General features: G+C 48.0%; 1 protein-coding gene across 4 annotated transcripts in view; it reads right to left on the minus strand.

Annotated features, from left to right (window-relative positions):
- PCDH1 (protocadherin 1) overlaps positions 1-21,509 on the minus strand; it is an 83,807-nt gene that overhangs the window by 38,500 nt on the left and 23,798 nt on the right. For 3 of the 4 annotated variants that reach the window (XM_035103308.2, XM_035103307.2, XM_035103310.2), the window contains exons 2-3: positions 15,605-16,416; positions 7,890-10,082 (exon numbers count right to left, since the gene is read on the minus strand). In XM_035103308.2, the coding sequence (XP_034959199.1) occupies positions 7,890-10,082; positions 15,605-16,399 (2,988 nt within the window). In that variant the 5' untranslated portion in view covers positions 16,400-16,416. Of the gene's footprint in view, positions 1-7,889; positions 10,083-15,604; positions 16,417-16,682; positions 17,497-21,509 lie in introns of those variants that run through there. The other variant, XM_060278093.1, reaches the window with a different exon arrangement.

Raw genomic sequence — 21,509 nt, forward strand, 5'->3', positions numbered from 1 at the left:
GAGCCTGGACAGCCCCGTGGTTTTCCCTGGAGCTGAGGGCGATGAAACAGTTGCTGAGATGGCTAGAGCACCGGTGGCGGAAAACTATTCTGAATCAGACTGGACACAGGCTAGAGCTCAACTTCGACCTTCGACCTTCTTCACCATTTCCATTGCATCTGCAGAAAACAGCAGCAGGAGACTCTTCCAGGTGGTTCATAATCTATCAGAACCACCTTCGTCATCGGGGCCTGGTAAGGACCCCAAGATGCAATGCTTTTGCAAAGTTTTTTGCAGATAAAGTCGCTCAGATTCGAAAAGAGGTAGACTCCACTGTGGGAGCAGGGCCGGGGCGGGAGAGTGCTAGAGCCCTGTCTAGTCATGTTTCATGGGATCAATTCCAATCTGTTACCTCCGAGGATGTGGACAGGCTGCTTGGATGAGTGAAACTGACCACCTGTCTCCTTGATCCTTGCCCATCCTGGCTAATAAAAGCGAGCCGGGAAGGGCTGGGCAATGGGCTCCACGGGGTGGTGAATGCTTCCCTCTGTGAGGGAGTCTTCCCAGACCCGCTGAAAGAGGCGGTCAATAAACCTCTTCTTTGGTCGCACTGGTTGATGCTCTCCGGCAGGCTAGGGACAAAGGTGAGAGCAGTTTCCTAGTTCTGCTGGATCTCTCAGCGGCCTTTGACACCATTGACCATAACATCCTTCTGGACCGTCTAGAGGGGCTGGGAGCTGGGGGCACTGTTATACAGTGGTTCCGCTCCTTTCTCCAGGGTCGTGTCCAGAAAGTGGTGTTGGCGGATGAGTGTTCAGACCCCTGGGCTCTCACTTGTGGGGTGCCTCAGGGGTCCGTCCTCTCCCCCATGCTTTTTAATATCTATATGAAGCTGCTGGGAGAGATCATCAGGGGGTTTGGGCTGGGTGTTTATCAGTATGCAGATGACCCCCAGCTCTACCTCTCTTTCAAATCAGAACCAGTGAGGGCGGTGAATGTCCTGTGTGAGTGCCTGGAGGCGGTTGGAGGGTGGATGGCAGTTAACAGATTGAGGTTGAATCCTGACAAGACTGAAGTACTGTTACTGGGGGACAGGGGGCGGATGGGTGTGGGGGACTCCCTGGTCCTGAATGGGATAAGTGTGCCCCTGAGGGACCAGGTGAGTCATTTTGGACTCACAGCTGTCCATGGAGGTGCAGGTTAATTCTGTGTTCAGGGTGGCTGTCTACCAGCTCCATCTGGTACGTAGGCTGAGACCCTACCTGCCCGCAGACTGTCTCACCAGACTAGTGCATGCTCTGGTTATCTCCCGCTTGGACTACTGCAATGCGCTCTACGTGGGGCTACCTTTGAAGGTTAACTGCAATTAATCCAGAATGCGGCAGCCAGACTGGTGACTGGGAGCGGCCACCGGGACCACATAACACCGGTCCTGAGAGATCTACATTGGCTCCCAGTACGTTTCCGAGCACAATTCAAAGTGTTTGGTGCTGACCTTTAAAGCCCTAAACCGCCTCGGTCCTGTATACCTGAAGGAGCGTCTCCACCCCCATCGTTCAGCCTGAGATCCAGCGCTGAGGGCCTTCTGGCGGTTCCCTCACTACGAGAAGCCAAGTTGCAGGGAACCAGGCAGAGGGCCTTCTCGGTAGTGGCACCCACCCTGTGGAATCCCCTCCCATCAGAGGTCAGAGAGATAAACTACTACCTGACATTTAGAAAATACCTAAAGGCAGCCCTGTTTAGGGAAGTTTTTAAATCTGTGATATTTAATGTATTTTAATGTGTGTTGGAAGCTGCCCAGAGTGGCTGGGGAAACCCAGCCAGATGGGCGGAGTATAAATAAATTATTATTATTATTATTATTATTATTATTATTATTATTATTAGTTTTACTTATACAATTTTTGTTACCTGGATGGAGATATTGGGAGCACTTTAAAGGTTTGCAAGTGCATCGTTACATAAATGTTCAGAGTTTACCACAAATGATGCATCGGGCGAAGTGGACTTTAGCCTCCAAATGCTTATGCACTAATAAACGTGCTGGTCTTGAAGGAGCTGGTCCTTCCCCTGTTTTGCTGAAATTGTACTACCATCTATTTTAAAGGCTTCTAAGGATAAAAACGGTATGGAACACTTGGGCAAATTTAAATTGCATTACAAAAGACAGGATGGTTGAAACAAGAACACTGTGGACGGACTGCGGTCTCTTCTTGCACACCACACCCAGGCAAGCCTGTTGCAACAGGCAAGGCACATGTTGGATTTGCTGAAGAGCTACCTATAAAGTCTTCTGTTTCTAGGTCCGCATATCCCAGTTGGGGACCAGATACTTCTTTCCTTTGATTTCGGGTTGCTGTTTTTCATTTGTTTGCTTAATGATTCCAAACCGGCCCCCCACACCTCCCCAATTCAAAACCAGGGGCAGGAAGGCTGCGAATTTACTTTTTAAACAATTCTCATTTCTTTTAATCATTATTGGGTTTGTGTCCTTTCCACCCTTCCTCCAAGGAGCTCAGGGTGGCAGTTATGGGTCTCCTTTCCCCCATGTTATCCTCACAATGACCTTGTGGGGTGTGTTAGGCTGAGAGACTGGCTCAAGTCAGACAGGGAACTTCATGACTGAGTGAGGATTTGAATCCCGGTCTCCCAGCTCCTGGTCCGCTTAATATCCCTTCTCCCTATTCCACATTCTGGAAAGATGGTGCAGAAATGACTAAGATCACTGTCTCCTCCCATACAGTGCCTGTGGGGCACCTTTATGACTAACCTACTCAGGCTGCAATTCTGTACAAGCTTATGAGGTGGCAATCCCAGGGATTCATTGGGGCCTGCTTCTGAGTAATGTATGGTTTCTTTGACTTGAACGCACGCGAGAAATTGTGATGGCAACTATGAACCAAAGCACAACACTTAGGTATAAAAAAATCCACTGTTTCATTGCAAAGAAGGAGAATAGGCAGAGAACCAGAACAGTTGGGGCTGCATATATTTCTTTCCTGCAGAGAAGCATCTGTGGCAGCAGTTGTGTCCTGGCTGTGTCTGTAGCATCTTTGCAAGGGAGCCGGGTGGAGAGAAAACTAGAACTGGCCACACCCATAAGATCTCATTGGCCATGCCCCCATGCTTCTTCTCTTGGGGGCGAGTGTCAATACAGTGATGGGTACTCAGTGATGGCCGATTCATCCTTCATCTCTGGTTGCTGATATCCCCTGTAAGGGATTAGAATTGAGCCACCTAAGTGGAACCTGACCAGCGAGTGACATAAGTCGGCAAAGTGCTGCTCTGGCAGGCCTTAGGTGGTTCAAAAATCTTCAGAAAGGCAGCCAAGAAAGCCTCCCAGGATGGAGAAGTGGGCTTTCCCGTTCAGGAACAGAGATACCCAGTCGAGATATTCTCTCCATAGTGCTAGAACCAATTCAATCTTGTCCATGTAACACAGGCATCCCCAAACTTCAGCCCTCCAGATGTTTTGGACTACAATTCCCATCTTCCCCAACCACTGGTCCTGTTAGCTAGGGATCATGGGAGTTGTAGGCCAAAACATCTGGAGGGCCGCAGTTTGGGGATGCCTGATGTGACAGGTCTCAGGCTGCTGCAGCGTAGACAACAGCTTGCCACTGGGCAATAAAACTATGTCAGAGCTTCTCCAATGCAATTCAATATGGAAGGGGTCTTGAAAAGAAATCTAGATCACAGGCCCAAACTTTCACCATCCTAATGCCCAGAAAGGGTGCGCAAAAGAGAGGAGGGCACATTCTCTTTGCGTATCCCCACTGAGCTGAATCACCCTGCTGGACTTCTCAAAGAAAATGGGAAGGGGCAAGAGCAGCTTCCTCCTCCTCCTCCTCCTCCTCCTCCTCCTCCTCCTCCTCCTCCTCCTCCTCCTCCTCCTCCTCCTCGGAATGGCCATACACTTGAATAGATGGATGAGGAAGCAACAGCCGCCCTTTGCCACATGCCCTCTTTGTTCCAGGGAACGGGAGAGAAGGTCAACCATTGCTGTGGCTGGCACAGAGCGAGGAAAGGGTGCTGCTGAACCCCGCAGTGCTGCTCTCAGGGGCTGCTGCATCTCCACAGCCACTGGTCAGCAGTTGGAGCAAATTCTGATAAAGTTCTTTTCCTGCTGGTGCTTTAGTTAAGTAGCACAACCTTCCTCCCGAACCAGCTCCTGATGACCACACGGCTGGCAGTTTCATGTGTCTGTCCACCCCCACCAATTTTCTGCTCCTTCTCTAGCCCAAGCTCCACCCAGACTTAAACCAACATCAAGTGTTTGAGGGTATCCTGCTGCTACTTTGGGATTAAGTGTAGGCCGCCATCTCTTTCTTCCCCCATCCCACCCACGTTGCAAAGAGTCTCTGCCTCCCCTTGCACTGTGTGCAAATGGGCCGGTCCTTTGTGCAATTTTATTATCATGCTGTTACCATTTCATGTATGAATTGCTTTCTATGAGGTGTCACAAAATGATTTACATAAAAAGAAATATAAAACAGTATATGTAAAAACAGTTAAAACATTTGCACTTATAAAAACAGTTCAAACAACAACTACTATGAGACACGCCTTAACAGGAAAAGAAAACCACAACTACCCCTCACCTCTTCACCCCAGAACTCTTCCCCATTTGACTGTGTTCGAGGCGGGGGCAGAGCGATAAGGGGGATGGGGGCTAACGTACATCCCGCCAGCTTGCATGGTGCCTTGGAATGCAAACCCTACACAAATGGGGAGTTGCCCGTAATCAAATGAGTGCCTTTGTTGTAAAGACAAGATAGACCCCTTTACTCAGTGAGCTAAGTCACAGTTTAACCAGGTGGGGAAAGTGTTTTTGTTGGATAGGAAGGCTTCCGGTTGTTAAAATGAAAGCTCCCTCTGCCTACTGACCCTCAAAAAACGCTTAAGAAGATTCAAATCCACTTAATTAATCCATCAATCCATTGGAGGGTGAGGGACACAAGAATGAGCTTAGAAAATTCACAGTAATTGGTATCCAAGGATGGCTGGAGACTTCTCAGCACGGCAACAATTATTATTATTACGCTGCCATTTTAATGGTTTTATCCTTTTGGTGGGAGCCAGGTAGTGAACTCGGGACGTGGTTTGTAGAGCAAACAGGGATAGACCTTGGGAGTGTGACAGAGAAGGAGAGGAGTTCTATAAAATTAAAGAATCATGTAATTAAGTCTGCAACTGTAAACATCTGGGGGAAATAGAAATGGATTTTGGCTCTGGGAGTGCCCCTAATATCACCAGCACCATAGTCTAAAATTTGGGTGCTAAATATTTCGCAATAACTAGGATAAGTATTGTTTTGGGAATGGTAGAGGAAAAAATTGAGCAGATACTGTGATGATCAATGTAATTTTATCTTTTGCTGCTATAATAAATAATTACAGAGCTACTAACATTAGGGATGGGGTTCTTAATGTGCGAACATGATATAACATAAAAAGGAAACAAACAACCTTATGCAGACCAACGCAGAAATTGTACTCAAAAGGATTTACTCCCATGCGAGTGTGTATAGGAGCCACAACATGACTTTGGAAATATTGAAAAGGCTATATACCATTGCAACAGAGGCTGAACCATTTTTAAGTGTAAGGTAAAATGGGAATTGGACCTGCAGGTGTGTTTTTCAGATAAAGATTGACAGTGCCTATATAAAAATTAGCAACCTCTGTACTGTATCCTTAAATGTGGCTAGTAAAAAGAATTAAAGCACTTGTGTGTTTATTTGGAACATTTACATATACTACACTTCAAACAAAAAGTTCTTAGACACTTTGGCTTACAACAATGTATAGTTAAAGCTGTTTACATTCTCACCAGGGACACTTCTACCCCTGAGCAAATTGTGCTGCAAATGTGCCTTGTGCGCACTGCAAATCTAACCCTACAGATGTTTGGCAGATTTGCTGGTTATGTAAGAAAATTAAATACTTAGGGCCCCCATAAAAATACAGCGTGGTGTATTGACCACGGTGTCAGACTGGGACTGGGGAGTCTCAGCTTCAAATCCCCACACAGCCATGAAGCTCCCTGGGTGACCTTAGACCAGGTAATATCTCTCAGCTTAATCACCTTCTAAGGGTGGTTGTGAAGATGACACAGGGCCAGGGAGAGTCATATAGGCTGCTTTCATCTTCTTGGAGGAAAGGCAGGATGTAAAAAAAATGAAATCCCTGTTGTTCTGAGCACTAAATGGGAATGAGAAACAATACAAACAATTCTTTGGATTAAAATAATGCTATCTAGATTATATGCAGCAATAATGCCTCGTGCCAAAAAGTTATTTTCATAAGGATTTTGTGTGTGTGCAGAAAATACAGTTTGTTATGAGTGCATAAAAAGTCACTACTTTGATTTAAACCCATTTGTTTTGTTAAAGAGAAATGCATGTGTGTGGAAACAAGTGGGGATCTTTTATTTATTTATTTAAAATGGTAGGTCCTGTTGGGATAATGCTATACCAAACTAATTTGTGAAGTATTGTTCATATGCTACATTTAAAAAAGAAACACGATTTAATGTGATTTCCCCCCCATATTCCCCTTTCCCTGCCCAACATACCATATGGAATAATAATAAAAAATACACAAACAGGCCATATTAAATTACAAACAAAAAAAGGAACAAGAGAATACCAGTGGCAAAATGACTTCTGGAAAGAAAGTCCTTCCCTTCTCCTCCACTGCCCCAGAGGCTGCCAGACATTCACACTTCACGACATGCTCACTAGCAACGGGTATTTTATTGCAGCCCTTCAACAGGCAAACACCTTTTCACTCTGAGGACATACAAGTCTGGATGGAAGGAGAACATGGCACAGTCTCAGGGAGACAAGTCCCCCCTCCAAATACTTTGGATCTGTGGCAGAACCCTGCACAGAAAACCCTCTACAGGTCACCAGCTTGAAGCACACACAGAAAAAAGGACAAAGTCTACAGAAACCACACCGCCTACAGACTTTCCCGGTGCATTAACCAGTTTGCAAGCCGGAGGATCTCCCTCTCCTGTGCTCCCAAAGCTGCCGAGTACCCTGTCATGCAGTTCAGAATCTCTTATTTCAGCAGATACCAGCCCTTGCTTCAAAAACAGCGAGAACAAAAAGAAGAAAGAAGAAGCAGCAGTAAGCCCTGTGCCCTACATGCGCTCAAAGCTAACCTCTTTCTTGTACTCCGCAGATGTATCCCAACGCATGCACAGATAGCCCTCGGAGCGGAGGCGCACTCAAAGCAGCAGAGAAGCCCCAGCTGCGGAGGCAGGTGCCATGTCCACATGCAGAAGCCTTGCAGCCACACCCTTTGTGCCACCGCTCAAGATACTTGCCTTTCTCACTCTGCGTCCTCAGATACACTGAGGCTCTCGTGTCATCAGGCTCTGCGGCAGAACTGGGGCAGGCATTTCTTGCCCGAGGTATAAGATTTGTGAGTGGGAGAGTGGCTGGAGCCTGGGACACATATACAAAGACCCAGAATGCATGCCTTCTGACCCTTTTTATTTCAGTGAGCACCATACATGGAGGGCTCCGTTAAAGGGCTCCAGCAGAACGCACAGAGGCACCACCCGCCAGTGGACCCTGCCCCTCCCAAGCGGCATGCTTGCTGCTCCCCCCCCAGATGCCGCCTGCCAGCTCCTGATCCTTGCAGCCAGAAGGTCTCCTCCCGCCTCCCACACAGTTATTCCCTCCACCGGCTGGGCTGGCAGGAGGCCTCTTCCCTGAGCAGTCCTTTCCTGAGCAACTGGGACCTGGACACCTGCAGGCTCCGGCCTGCAGCGTGCCAAGGGGGTCAAGGTCCATTCATTCAGGGTGGGCGGAGTCCGCGTCACTCCCACACTTCTGTCCATATGGCCCGGGTGCGGCGTGAGGGGGTTCTGGGAGGGTGCAGGACAAGCTCTCCTACCTGCTTGTTGGTGTATTTCTGAGGGTTGGTGCGGTAGCTGTAGTCGGAATACTGCTCCGAGCCTGTGGAATTGCTGTCCCCTGTGCCCACAAATGTATTGGTGGCCGGCAGGTCCTGCACCACCTGGTGCTTCTTGGAGGCAGATGGCGACTGGGGCTGGAGCTGGATGGAAGGCAGGGGGGAGTTGGAGCGGTAGTGGCGGCCCAAGTCAGGGCTGCCAGGGGGGTAGTTAAGGGGCAGGTGGATGCGGGGGCTGTCGCTGACCGAGTCGTTCATCAGGTTGAACTTGAGGGATTTCTGCAGGCCCGTTTCTTCCTCGTCCTCGGCTGGTTTGGGCGGCTTGGGGGACTTGTTCTTTTTGACCTTGCCCTTGGCTTTGTTGCCTTTGTTGCCTTGCTTGGGAGCGTACAGGTCCTTGGTTTCCTTCTTGCCTGCCTGGTAGCCGCTCTTGGCCTCCTTCTGGCGGCAGTAGCGCACCAGCACCACCAGCACAATGACCAGAGTGACGGCCACGATGCCCGCAATCACCCCGAAGAGGATGTTGCTGCGCTGCTTGCTGCGCTCGTACTCTGGGTCGCCGGCGATGTCAATGTCAATGGGCGTGTCCAAGCTGTGCCCTACCAGAGTCTCCAGCAGCGTACGGTTAGTCAGGGTCTCGTTGACGTAGAAGTGGACCAGAGCGGTGCCGTGGCGAGATGGCTTGCCCTTGTCATTGACGCGCACCACCAGGCGGTGAAGCCCGTGGTGCTTGCGGAGGATCTCCTTTTCCAAGGTGATGTTTCCACTCTGGGGTGAAATCTTGAAGAGCTCAAAGGGGTTTCCCCCCATGATGCTGTACTGCAGCTCAGCGTTGATCCCAGAGTCAATGTCTTCGGCTCCGACACTCATGACCTGCTGCCCAGGGCTAGTGTGTGGCTGGATATGCTTGTAGGAGGCATTGGAGGGAGAAATGATGACAGGAGCGTTGTCGTTCTCGTCAAGCACGTTGATAGTCACCCCCACATAGGCAGACCTGGGCGGGTCACCTGAATCCACAGCTTTCAGTCGGAAGGTGTAAGTGCTCTGCCGCTCGCGGTCAAAGGAAATGCTGGAGAGGATGGTGCCAGTACCATTCTGGATAACAAAGTCCCCGTTGTCCTGCTCTACTGAGAGCTGAATGTAGGCATTCTCCCCTTTGTCTGCATCGATTACTGTCACCATGCCCACGGGACTCAAAGGGGGCATGTTTTCCATCACAGAGAAGTTGTAGCCACTTAGCATGAACTTGGGGTCATTGTCGTTGCGGTCCATGACGTTGATGGCAACAGAGGCCGTCCCCTTCCGGCTAGGGCTGCCCTTGTCCGCTGCGACTACCAAGAATTCATAGCGTTCTCGCTGCTCACGGTCCAGGACAGTCTTAACCCGGATTTCACCAGACTCTGGATCAATGGAGAATATGCCTTTGGATGAAGGCTCTGTCACTAGGGAGTACGTCAGCTTAGCATTGGACCCGCTGTCTGCATCAGTAGCACTCACTTCTACCACCAAGTCATCTGGGGAATTATTTTCTGGGAAAGATACCTCTGTTGAGCTCTGGCTGAAAACTGGGTCATTGTCATTAACATCCACCACCTGCACCTTGAGAGAGTTGGTGCTAGACAGAGGTGGATTGCCAGAATCCACAGCCACAATCTCAATGGTGTATTCTTTCACGGCCTCATAGTCTAGTGGCGTTGTGGTCTGGAGAAAATACTTCTTTTTGCTGTCGCTTCCGGTGTCACTGGCTTGTCGCAACTGGAAAGGTACATCACCAGCCACCACACAGGTCACAACAGCATTCTCACCTTCATCCCGATCAGACACCTGTACCAGAGCCACAGGTGTCTCAACCGGCACATCTTCTGAGATATTAGCCATGCCATCTTGGTGGGTGACCAAGCCAATACCACGGATTTCAATGGATGGAGCATTGTCGTTCATATCCCTGACACTAATCACCACCTGGGCACGGGCAGTTTTGGGGTTGGCCCCTTTGTCCTTGGCCAGCACGGAGAACTTGAGCACATTGATGTCTTCACGATCAACGGGACCCTGAACAGTGATAAGTCCAGTGGCTCTGTCCAGGCGCAGCAACCGGCGAACCACATCTGAAGCTTGGTGGAAGGAGTAGTCAATCTCAGCATTGGCACCCTGGTCAGAATCATTGGCCTTCACCTGCAACGAGAAAAGGAAGTGGTGAGCAGGTACCTAGGTAAATTATGCCTGAGGAAACTGAGCTTGCTGACCTTAAGAATGTGCCCCAACTATCCCTTCACCAAGGAGATGATAGAACACTTCAACCATCGCAAAGTGCTGTATCACATCGTGTGACGTCAACTGAATCAATCGCACCAATACCAAGAGTACTACAGTGGTACCTCTACTTATGAATTTAATGCGTTCCGAAAGCACATTCGTAAGTCAAAAAAAATTTGTAAGTCGAATCCCATAGGAATGCATTGGGAGAAAAAAATTGTAAGTCGAAGCAACCCTATGTAAAATTTCGTAAGTAGAAAAAATCCTATCTAAACCGCATCCAAGATGGCAGACAGAGCTCCATTCGTAAGTAGAAACATTCGTAAGTAGAGGTACCACTGTAGTTCACTACAGCTGCTTCCCACTGGGCAAGATGCAAGCGAAAGGGAGCCATCCCCGCCAAAATTCCAAAAGTTACCAATATTTTTCTTGGTGATCTCCAATAAAAGTTCCACACTGAAACAGAAAGTACATCAGGGCAGAAAGTACATCAGGATCTACAATGGTGATTTGTAATAGGTTGAGGTTGGCAAGGGTTTTTGACTCCTAACTGTAGAACAAGAGCAACAACGAAAAGGGTTGGTTTCCCCCAATCTGAATTTGATTGTCTAAATCAGGGGTGGCCAACTTCCAAGAGACTGTGATCTACTCACAGAGTTAAAAACTGGCAGTGATCTACCCCCTTTTAGGGGGTTCTGGTCAAAATTGTTGAGCTTTTTTTTAGGAAGGAGGAATGCCCATTTTTGAGGGGTGCAGGGCAAAAGTGTTGAGCTTCTTTTAGGGGAGTCAAACTTGTTGAGCTTCTTTGGAGGGAGCCAGTGATCTACCACAGGTGTCCAGTGATCTACCTGTAGATCACGATCTACTTGTTGGACATGCCTGGTCTAAATGAAAGACAGCGAGGGGAAGCCGTGAGTGCATTCTTCTATGGATGGTGCCCCTAGACTGAAGATGTGCTCAGAGGCTCCCTCATCTTTAATCTTAGCTGTAAGTCTACCTCCAGGAATCACTTTTTTTTCACATAGCTGTGGGCTGTTCCACTCATGGTTCTAACAAAACACAAAACAACCCTGCAAGCATGAAGCATGCCTTGTCTTGTCATAAAAGCATTAAAAGAGATGCTGTAGTGTGGCCTCTACAGCTTTGGATCTGTTCATATCCTCTCTCATCCATAAATAATAAGACAAATTAAAGAGCTTTGCTATATCAGACCAAAGCTCTACCTACTTCAGCATCCTATTTCCATCAGTGGCCAGCCAGATGCAAACTTTGCCCCCTTGAAACTAGCATTTAGAGATACACTGCCTCCGAACATGGAGGTTCCAGGTGCCTCTTCTAACTGATAAACCAGTCTTCCATGAACTTGTGCAATCCCCTTTTAAAGCCACTGTGACGCAGTGGCCATCCACACCCTGTGATGGAGGAATCACAAAGCAGGCATTGTGTGTTCTTCCTTGTCTGTCTGGAATATACTAGCTGAGCTATAGGTTTTATTGGGTGGCCCTGCGTTCTAGTGTTCTGGGAAGCAGACAGAAATATATCTCCATATATTATCTGCACACAAGACATAATGTTATAAACCTCTACAGTGGTGCCTCGCTTAACGAATGCCTTGCTTAACAAAATTTCCGCTTAATGAAAGGATTTTTCGAGCGGAGGTTGCCTCGCTAGACGAATTCGTTTTATGAAAAATTCGTCTAGCGAATCGCGGTTTCCCATAGGAATGCATTGAAATTCAATTAATGCGTTCCTATGGGCAAAAAAATTTCAATTTTTTTTCAATGCATTCCTATGGGATTCGCTAGACGATTTTTTTGTTATAAGAAATGACCCGTGGAACGAATTAAATTCGTCTAGCGAGGCACCACTGTATCCTGTCTCCTTTTCTCTAAAACAACAAGTTCTTTATTTTAAAAAACCCAAACTCAAACATATAGGGAAGATGCTACAATCCCTTGTTTGGCCTTTTGTACACATTTTCCAACTCTGTTATAACATTTTTAAGATGGGGTGACCAGAACTGGCGATCTTGGGCCAGTCTTTTTCTCAACCTGACTCAATTTCACAGGGTTGTCGTGGGGAGGATAAAATGAGATCATGCCCACGTTTGAGAAATGGTGTGGTAAAATGCAACAAATGGTCTCCTTAATACGTAGCAGTAAGTCAGGGTTATTGAGCAGTGTGCTAATCACTCCCTACTTTGTTCCTCCTCTGGTGCAGCAGCAGCAATAAACCATAAGGCCTTTCCCTGTCATTGCAGCATTACAAATCTGGGATTGTGGTTCTCCCTAACAAACCACAATCATTAGCCAACATGAAGTCATGGTTTGCTGTTGACTTGCTGATCATGGTTTGCTAGGGAGAAACAAACCGCAACCTTGGTAATGACAAGCAAAGGCTTCATGGCTTCCTACTCCCACTTCCACCAAGGGAGGAGCAACGCCAGAGTGATCTGGCCGTCCCAATAAGCCATTAAATGTGGTTTATTACTACATGCAAATTGTCCCGATGAAATAACCATTGTTACTACCTCCCGCCATTCAAGTCCTCTGTTAGTCTAAGATGACACCCACAATCCTACCTGATACATCCAAACACTGTCTTCTAAGTGCCCCAACTGCATGTACGACAATGCCCCAGCTAACTCCATAGCCCACATCCCATGACTCCTGCAAAAGCTTGCTAGCCTCCTCAGTTCTTTCAGCTCTTGGCCGAAAGCCCAGGTGTTGCCTGAGACTGACAGCAGGCATTTCTCTTTCTGGTGGAACTGGCTTGGCTGGTCTAGCTGAGAGGCCACCTCTTCCACTCTGGTATGCAAAGAATTTACCAAGAAAACCAATCCAAAAACCACCCAGCAGGTCCCCCGATTCTGAGCAATAGAATCAAGTGGGGCTGTGCCAAAGGCTTTCTGCAAAGGAAGCCCTTGCTGCATAAACCATTGAATGACTCCCTAGCTGAGAAGGTGCAAACCCAAGATCAATACTAGGGGAGCGAGTTCCGTAGTTTAATTACATGTTGCGTGAAGAAGTGCTTTCTTTTATCTCTCCTAATCTTTCAACACTCAGTTCAAGTGTTATGGGAGAGGGACAAAAACCTTTCTCCACTTTCTCCATGCAATGCATAACTTCTGTCATACAGTCATACCGTGGGTTGCGTGCGCTGTGGATTGCATACTCGGCGGACCCGGAAGTGTTTACTTCCGGGTTCTGCCATGCATGCATGCTCAGAAGCGTTCTGCACACTTCGTGCGTGCGCAGAAGTGCTCTATTGGCGCTTCGTGCATGCGCTGAAGTGCCGTTTGGGTTGAGTACTTTTCGGGGTACAAATGGCACCCCGAATCGGATTGGGTACTCAACCCGAGGTCCCACTCTATTACCTTCTCACTTGCTTGTTCTCTAAGCTAAAGAGCTTGAAATCACAGGACCTTTCCTCATACGACAGGTGTTCCACACCTGTGATCATTTTGGCTGCCCTTTCCCAAATGTTTCTCCACTCTTCCAATATCCTTTTTGAGGTGAGGCAGCCATAGATCTGTATGTGCCTCTTGGGTTGGGGGAATCTACACATTCCTTTTGCGTTCATTATAGTGGGGTGTCATTTCTGAAAATCAGGACTCAAGAGGTGTCAGCAAAACCTAGAGGAAACAGTGAGTCTCACACTGGCAGGTGAACGGTGGGCATCGGCAATGCCTCATTGTGATGACTTGCTCCTGCAGTGGGAGTGTCCCAAGGGTACATCTTTGCCCGATCAGTTACTCATTAAAACACAAGATAACTCATCTGCCCTGATGCTATCAAGCATCTTCTGAATAGGCAGGTATAAGATTGCACCACTCAGTAGACAACAAAGGGGCCTGTGAAGTAGCAACAGTGTGGCATAACAACAACACAGCCTTACTGACAAGACAACATGTCTCTCTGCTGTCATCAGAAAATGGATATTCAGCAATTGGCTTTGATTATAAACCTGGAGAAGATATAAACTGGCTAAGCAGGGCCACAGCAAGAGCAACAACAACAACAAAAATGCAAGAAAGAAAAATGGTGGAAATGCAACCACCCACCCCTTCCTCTTCTTGCTACACACAATTCCATATATGCCCACGCTCTTATATTGTGTCTGAAGGAGAAAGTTTACCTGCAGTAACTTATGCCACTTCAGGTCTTACATCTAGACAGAAAAATATTTGTTTTACAAAATACCTAACAGAGTGATTGAAAGAGCTTTTGCAAAAATGCACATGGCACACTGTGAACACATGAAAAGCACTTTATAAACACGGATTTCACAGTTTAATGTAATAGTTTACAATTTAATGGAAATAATTCAAAAGGGGAGGGGGAGCCAATCCAGACACATTGTATGAGATTGTTCTGGAAGGGAAGGTGGAGAAACCAGATGGCGATTGGCTCCAGCCAAGCCAATAGCGCCTCATAGGCTCCCCTCCCTCCTGCCAGGTAACCAGATAGAAGCACTTTATTAAGCAACATGAGCAGCAGTAACAGAGTTTGCTAGCCACCTTGGCCACAGATGACTCATTTCTCAAAGCTGTGCCCTATTCCAATAAATCAACCCCATACTCATTGTTTGCTTTTTTTAAAAAGGTCTGCCTAATGTTTGCTTTTTCTCTTACAACCAGTCATTTCTGTTCTTGTTTGCTCCTCCTGCTTATCATTTTGCTGTACTGGATGGATGGAGGGCCCTGATGTCAAATGTCAATTCCAGGGATCACCTTCACACGCAAGGTGGGAGGTGGTACCCCCGCCCCTTCTCCTAAAAAAGCAGGAATCAAATGCTCACACCCTCAGCTTGGGCTGCTGCTTTATAAACCAGTGATACCCAATAGAAGAATGAAAAATTAGAATTTAAAACTCACAGTAAAATTATCTAACCCCAAATCCTAGGAATGCCTTTCAATGCCTGAGCGCCACCAATTTCACCTATGCTAGGGGGAAAGGTTCTGACCTAAGTCATCTCCTGGATGTACGTACACACACACACACACACACACACACACACACACACACACATTGAGGGATCTGGAATAGGGGCATAAATCAAACATCAGATTTGCAACCTCCATTCCGAAGTGATGAGGTCTCAGCCAGGGTTGGGCCAGCACTGAAGATGGTGTGTCCCAGCCACACCTGTGTTTTTTCTACCCTTCCCATCCAAACTGGCTTTCATCCCCCCCATGAAAATCCTTGCTAAGCCACTTCTGCATTCCCCACACCCTCTTCCCATTCTCCACATTGTCAAATGGCAGTGAAATTTAGTTTAGGAAAAGCAGCGGCATATCCGCATGGCCTCTGAAAACGCCAGTCATTCTAAACCTTGAGTCACACAGCCCCCCCCCTGCTTTTCAAATGGGAAATACATTCATTAGTCCCACCTGAGAGCTGTTTAGTTTCCCCCATTTCCCCACGGAAGGAGGGGCTCACCTGCAGCACAGAGTGACCAATGGGGCTGTTCTCCGAGAGTTCGGCCTCGTAGAGGGGCTTCTCAAACTTGGGCGCATTGTCATTCATGTCCAGGATGGTGATGCGCAGCAAGGCACTGCTGGCACGCGGTGGGTTGCCCCCGTCCTGAACTTTGATGGTCAGGTCATAGGACTCCGATTGCTCCCGGTCGAGGCTTCCCATGACGATCAGCTGTGGCTGTTTCTCCTCTTGGTCCTCTGCTACCTGCAAGCCAAAAAGCTTCTGGGCATCTGAGCCGGGCATGAGCTCATAGGAAGCCACACCGTTGGCGCCGGCATCGCGGTCCATGGCCAGCGGAATGGGGAAGAGTGTCCCAATGTTGGTGTTTTCGGGAATGGCTAACGTGATAACGGGAGAGGCAAAGTTGGGCGTATTGTCGTTGATGTCCAGCACCTCAATCTGCCCTTCCAGCAGGCGTGGGCTATTGCTCATCAGGTCCGTGATGGAAACCTCAAACTCCAGAAAGCACGGGTCCCCTGGAAACAGCTGCTGGCATTCTCGCAGGCTCTCTCGGTCAATGGAGGTCTCCGTAGTGTAGATGTCGCCGGTCTTACCATCCACGCGCAGGTAGGGGGCACCTACCTCCAGCTTATACAGGTGTCCCACGTCTGGGAAGCCATAGTCTGCTGCCAGGCTGCCAATGAGTGTGTTGGGGGGCTGCTCCTCCTGCACCTTGTAGACGACACGTGTCCCGGAGCTCAGGCAGGGGAGCTGGAAGAAGAGCCACAAGCCCAGGCAGGAAATCAACTGCTCCATCCTGAACCGTGGCAGAGCTGGAAGAAAGGAAGGAGAGAGCAGGCATTAGTATAGCTCACTTCCCTGCCCAAGACGTCTTCGCCGAATGTTTGCAGGAGGCAGCATGTTCGCTGCTGAGGGCTATGTACACAAGTCCTCTGTGTGGAGCAGGCAAACACTTGTATGGGCCTTGCCGCCTCCTGGAAACAGGTGAAGAGTGCCCAGCCTTGGAGGTGCTGACGTCAATCATCCCAACCCCGAAACCAGACTGGCCACGCCCGCCTGACCCTGTAGGGAGCCGCACCTCCCACTGCTCTGCTCCTTAGTCACCACAGGAAGACACTCGTAATAGCTGCCAGGGATGCGGAAAGGGAGGGGTCCAGCTGCAGGTGGGCAGGCAGCTCCATCCCAGGGAGACAAAGAACCATAAATGCAGACTATGCCATGTACCAAGTCTGTGGGGTGAGCTTTCCTTCACAGAAATGTCCATGTGCTCTTGCATATACACCTAACACGAGGATGAGGAAAGCACACAGCTGCTCTTTAAGAACAATTGATATATAAAGAATTTTTAAAAATCCTGAAGTACTCCTTTAAAAAACAACCAGAGATTTTCTTACTAGGTATGTTAGGGGATGATATAAAAACCAAGGGTAGCTGCATAGCAAGTTATGCGACCGCCTCAGCAAGGCTCCTAATAGCAAGAGCATGGAAATCACAAGAGGTACCAAGTAGGGAAGATTGGTTACAAAAATTATTATTATATTATAATTTGGCAAAAAAAAATGAGATAATGAAAGAATCGTGTCCGGAAGAAAATGAAAGCAAATGGAAACCGTTTATGGAGTATATAAATACAGTTGTGGAAAGACCGACTCTTCTTATGGAGGTATAAGGGCTCTTGATTTTAGTTATTCTAGTTATTTTAGTTATATTAGATCCCTGAAATATTTTACCTAATTTTTTTTTGTTGTAAGCTATATGAATTTCTTAGATGGAATCTTATATAAACCAAATAATTATCAAAGAAGTACAGTGTGTGATTTATAATAGGTTCGGAAGGGATAAGTCCAACCCAGGTTGAGAAGTAATTAGGGTAGGGGTAGGGGAGGGAAATAGGGAGGAGGGGGTGGGGAATTTGTATATTATAATATGTTAATTGTATTAGAGATGTAATTGTATTTGTTTTTTCCCTTTTTGTATGATTGAAATACACACATACCCCAACACTAGAATTATGCGCTCTCTGTCTCTCTCTCTTCACACACACACACACACACACACACACACACCCACCCACACACACACACACACACCCTATACACCCTAAACAATGGCAACAATCTCTTATGCTATCCAAACCGCACAAGTCAGGTTTTGCCAACGCTGACATAGGAATGATTTTTTTAAAAAAGGCCAGCATTGCGCACAAATGGGAACATGGTATTATCAACACAGGCCGGCAGGCACACTGGTCTGGAGGGCAACGGTATGGCATCAATCTGGGCAGGGCAGGCCAACAGCCCAGTGAAAGTTGTGGGGCTCCCCTTAGCCCCAGCCAGCATTGCCAACAGTCACTCACAGACTAGGGGGCCGCAGGCTCCCCGCCCGTGAGCTATGGCACTTCATGCAAAAACACTGGGATGTGTTTTAGGGAGTCTCCTCTAAATCTCTGTGCTGTTCAGGTATAACTTTTTTCTGCCAGCCAGCAATTAGAGCTCATTAATTCCTACATGAGGAGTGGCACCGGGGCTTCTTTTTCGGGGGAAATAAATAAATGATAATGGTTGTGTGGCTGGCTGTTCTGCTAACAGTTACAAGGGACCATCAGATATCCCATTTTTTTATTTTACATTTCCACTCACTCCATCCCCCAAAAATCAAACAGTTAAAATAGCTAAATACTACTCTTATGCAAGACTTATGTATGTATGTACAGTGGTGCCTCGCTTAACGAATGCCCTGCTTAACGAAATTTCTGCTTAACGAAAGGTTTTTCGAGCGGAGATTGCCTCGCTAGACGAATTCGTTTTATGAAAAATTCATCTAGCGAATCACGGTTTCCCATAGGAATGCATTGAAATTCAATTAATGTGTTCCTATGGGCAAAAAAAATTTCAATTTTTTTCCAATGCATTCCTATGGGATTCGCTAGACGAATTTTTCGTTATAAGAAAAGACCCGTGGAACGAATTAAATTCGTCTAGCGAGGCACCACTGTATGTATGATTTTTAATAAAAACCAAATCGAAATGACTATTACCCCTCCCCTCCTGTTTTCCCCATTATGAGACATGATAACTAAGGGCCAGCAATGTTTGTTCTCATGATCTTTGAGTGATTTTTTTTTAATTGTTTAAAGTGTGCGCACACAGGTATACAAAATAAGCAGAGCCTGGATACATTAGGCCAAACCCTGGTGTGGATTCCAAATGGTGGAAGAGTAATAAAATGGGAATTAAGCTTTTTTTATATAAAAAAAGAGAATGCCATGGAAGAATGGACTGGGAAGTCCTAAGAGAATTGACTTGTAATGGAAAATTTGTTATGTATATATACAAAAATCTGGGAAAGGCGGCCAGAGTATAAGCAGAACCGGGGCAGAGATCTGACTGAAGGCACCTGTTCCTACCTCACAGGTTCTGGAAACAACACTTTGGAAGGGATAATCACAACTTAATTCTTGCGCCGTACCAAGCAGAGACCCACTATTCCAAGTTCTCTTTCTAGGAGACACCACCGGTCCTTTTCTTCCCCAAGAAGTCAACTGCTAACAGGAGGGAAGACTCACTTTATCACTGTTTCACACACACACACTACAATAAGGGGGAAGAACATCTAGAGACGGATGTAAATAGACTGACTCGCAATCCCTGATGTAAATGGTTAATAATTATACATACAGCACAAGTCTAGCCAAGTCTACTCAAAAGTAACACCCATTGAGTTCAATGGGGTTTACTCCCAGGTAAGTGTATCCAGGACTGCAGCCTTAGCATTTAAACAACATTTTGGAGCATTAAAATGAAGGCAGTGCAAATTGTTGTGCCCCCACTTGATTCAGTAAAACAGATTTGCCCTGACCTAACCACTAAATCTGAACTGCAATCCAGAAAACCACCACCAATCCTTGGAAATCCCACTGACTTGCCTTATCTGATAGGCAGATATGCACAGAAAAATAACACGGGAGACTTTTTACTCAAATCCCTGTCATATAAGGGGCAGGTTGTTGTCAGCAGCAGTGGTGATGGGAAGGAAAGAATTAACGGAGTTGCTTTTTCAACGCGAGAGGGACCCGGTCATATATGGGGCAAAATGTTGCCAGCAGCAGTAAAATAAGAGAGAGAGAATAGGGATGTGTATTTTGATTCCAGGCCCTAAAATCGAGGAGGCAGTAACAGCACCAGCAATCAAACTGGGATGAGCACAGTGGACATGGACTAGACGAGGCAGCAGGTCTCCTGGTCAACACTCAACATGACTGTGAGAAAGGAACTGCAGAACGTAAAATTTTCCCCAAGGAAGGACCTGGAAGCGGAACACTAAACAACAGGACTCTAAGTCGGGGGGGGGGGGGAGGCAGACACACAAGGTGCAGGGAGGTTGGCCAGTTTAGCCAGGGGTGGGGTGGGGGTGTTTGGCCGTCAGCCAGGCAGTTGAAGTTCCCAATGCCAAATCACCGGACAACTGAGGCAGACCACTGCAAGTAGGCAGGCAGCCGGAGCCCAAGTGGCAGGCTCTGAATCCGATCTGATGAGCCATGAACAGCCACAGCAAACAGCCCAGGGAAATTGAAAGAACAACACGCAGTGCGCGCACAGAGAGTGCTGAGATTTTGGGCAGGTGAGGGCTAGCACAGTGGCAGGGAGCTCGTCCCTGGCAGACAAGCGGGTGGGTCTGGGTGGCCAGCAGGAAGAGAACAGGCGGCAGAGAACAAGGTGACTCAGGCAGCAATGCAGGCAGGCAAGGAGGGAGGGGGGAGGTTAGGCAAACGGCAGCCTTGGAGATGGAGATGTTTGTGGGGGCAGCCGGACAGGCATGCAGCACAGCTGGCTCTGCAGGCTGATTTCTCCAACCCTGGAGACCGGAGGCAGGCAGCTGTGGTTGCCAACTTAGCCTGGCAGCTGGGGCAGAGAGGTGTGAGGCTGTAAGAGCCAGGAAGCAGTTGAGAAGAAATGATGCCGGGTGGGGTGGGGTGGGGTGGGGTGGGGTGGGGTGGGGGTGACGACTGTCTGCTGGGTGGGTGGAATCACTGTTCCTGGGTGAGGGAGTCCTTTACCTCCAGGGCTTGTGCTGGGCAGGTCAGAATGTTGTCAGCAACAAGAGAGGGGGGTAGTGGGGGAGGAGAAAGGGCTATTCAAAAGTCCTTTGACTCCAGGCCCTGTCCTTTAAGGAGAAGATCCATTGGAAGGGGGTGGTTGTGGGGCACGTGAACTTCCTTGAGCCCTGGGTAAGGTAAAGGTAAAGGGCCCCCTGACCATCAGGTCCAGTCGTGTCAGACTCTGGGGTTGCGGCGCTCATCTCACTCTATAGGCCGAGGGAGCCAGCGTTTGTCCGCAGACAGCTTCCGGGTCATGTGGCCAGCATGACAAAGCTGCTTCTGGCGAACCAGAGCAGCGCACGGAAACACCGTTTACCTTCCCGCCGGAGCAGTCCCCTATTTATCTACTTGCACTTTGATGTGCTTTCGAACTGCTAGGTGGGCAGGAGCTGGGACCGAGCAACGGGAGCTCACCCCGTTGCAGGGATTCGAACCGCCGACCTTCTGATCAGCAAGCCCTAGGCTCAGTGGTTTAACCCACAGCGCCACCTGGGTCCCTTTGAGCCCTGGGTAAGAGATAGCAAGTAGGAGTAGGAAGCCTGTGAGGCAGCTGGCCATAGCAGAAATAGACAGCACGTCACAATGATACCCAACATGGGGACAGTGTCATCAGTTAGGTAGCCATGCAGCTGCCCTCCTGTGTTCTTCCCACCCACCCAAGAAAGCGGCATTCCGAAGTACAGTAGCCCTGAATGTGGAGGCTGCATTAAGCTACTGTCACAGTGGCCGGAGTGGACTACTTCAGAGTAACGACGCTACGCAGCTCTGCATTTTATTCTTTTATTGGTGCTGCGTATTTACAGTGCT

This window comes from Zootoca vivipara, chromosome 8 (assembly GCF_963506605.1).
Source record: "Zootoca vivipara chromosome 8, rZooViv1.1, whole genome shotgun sequence".
Lineage (NCBI taxonomy): Eukaryota > Metazoa > Chordata > Lepidosauria > Squamata > Lacertidae > Zootoca > Zootoca vivipara.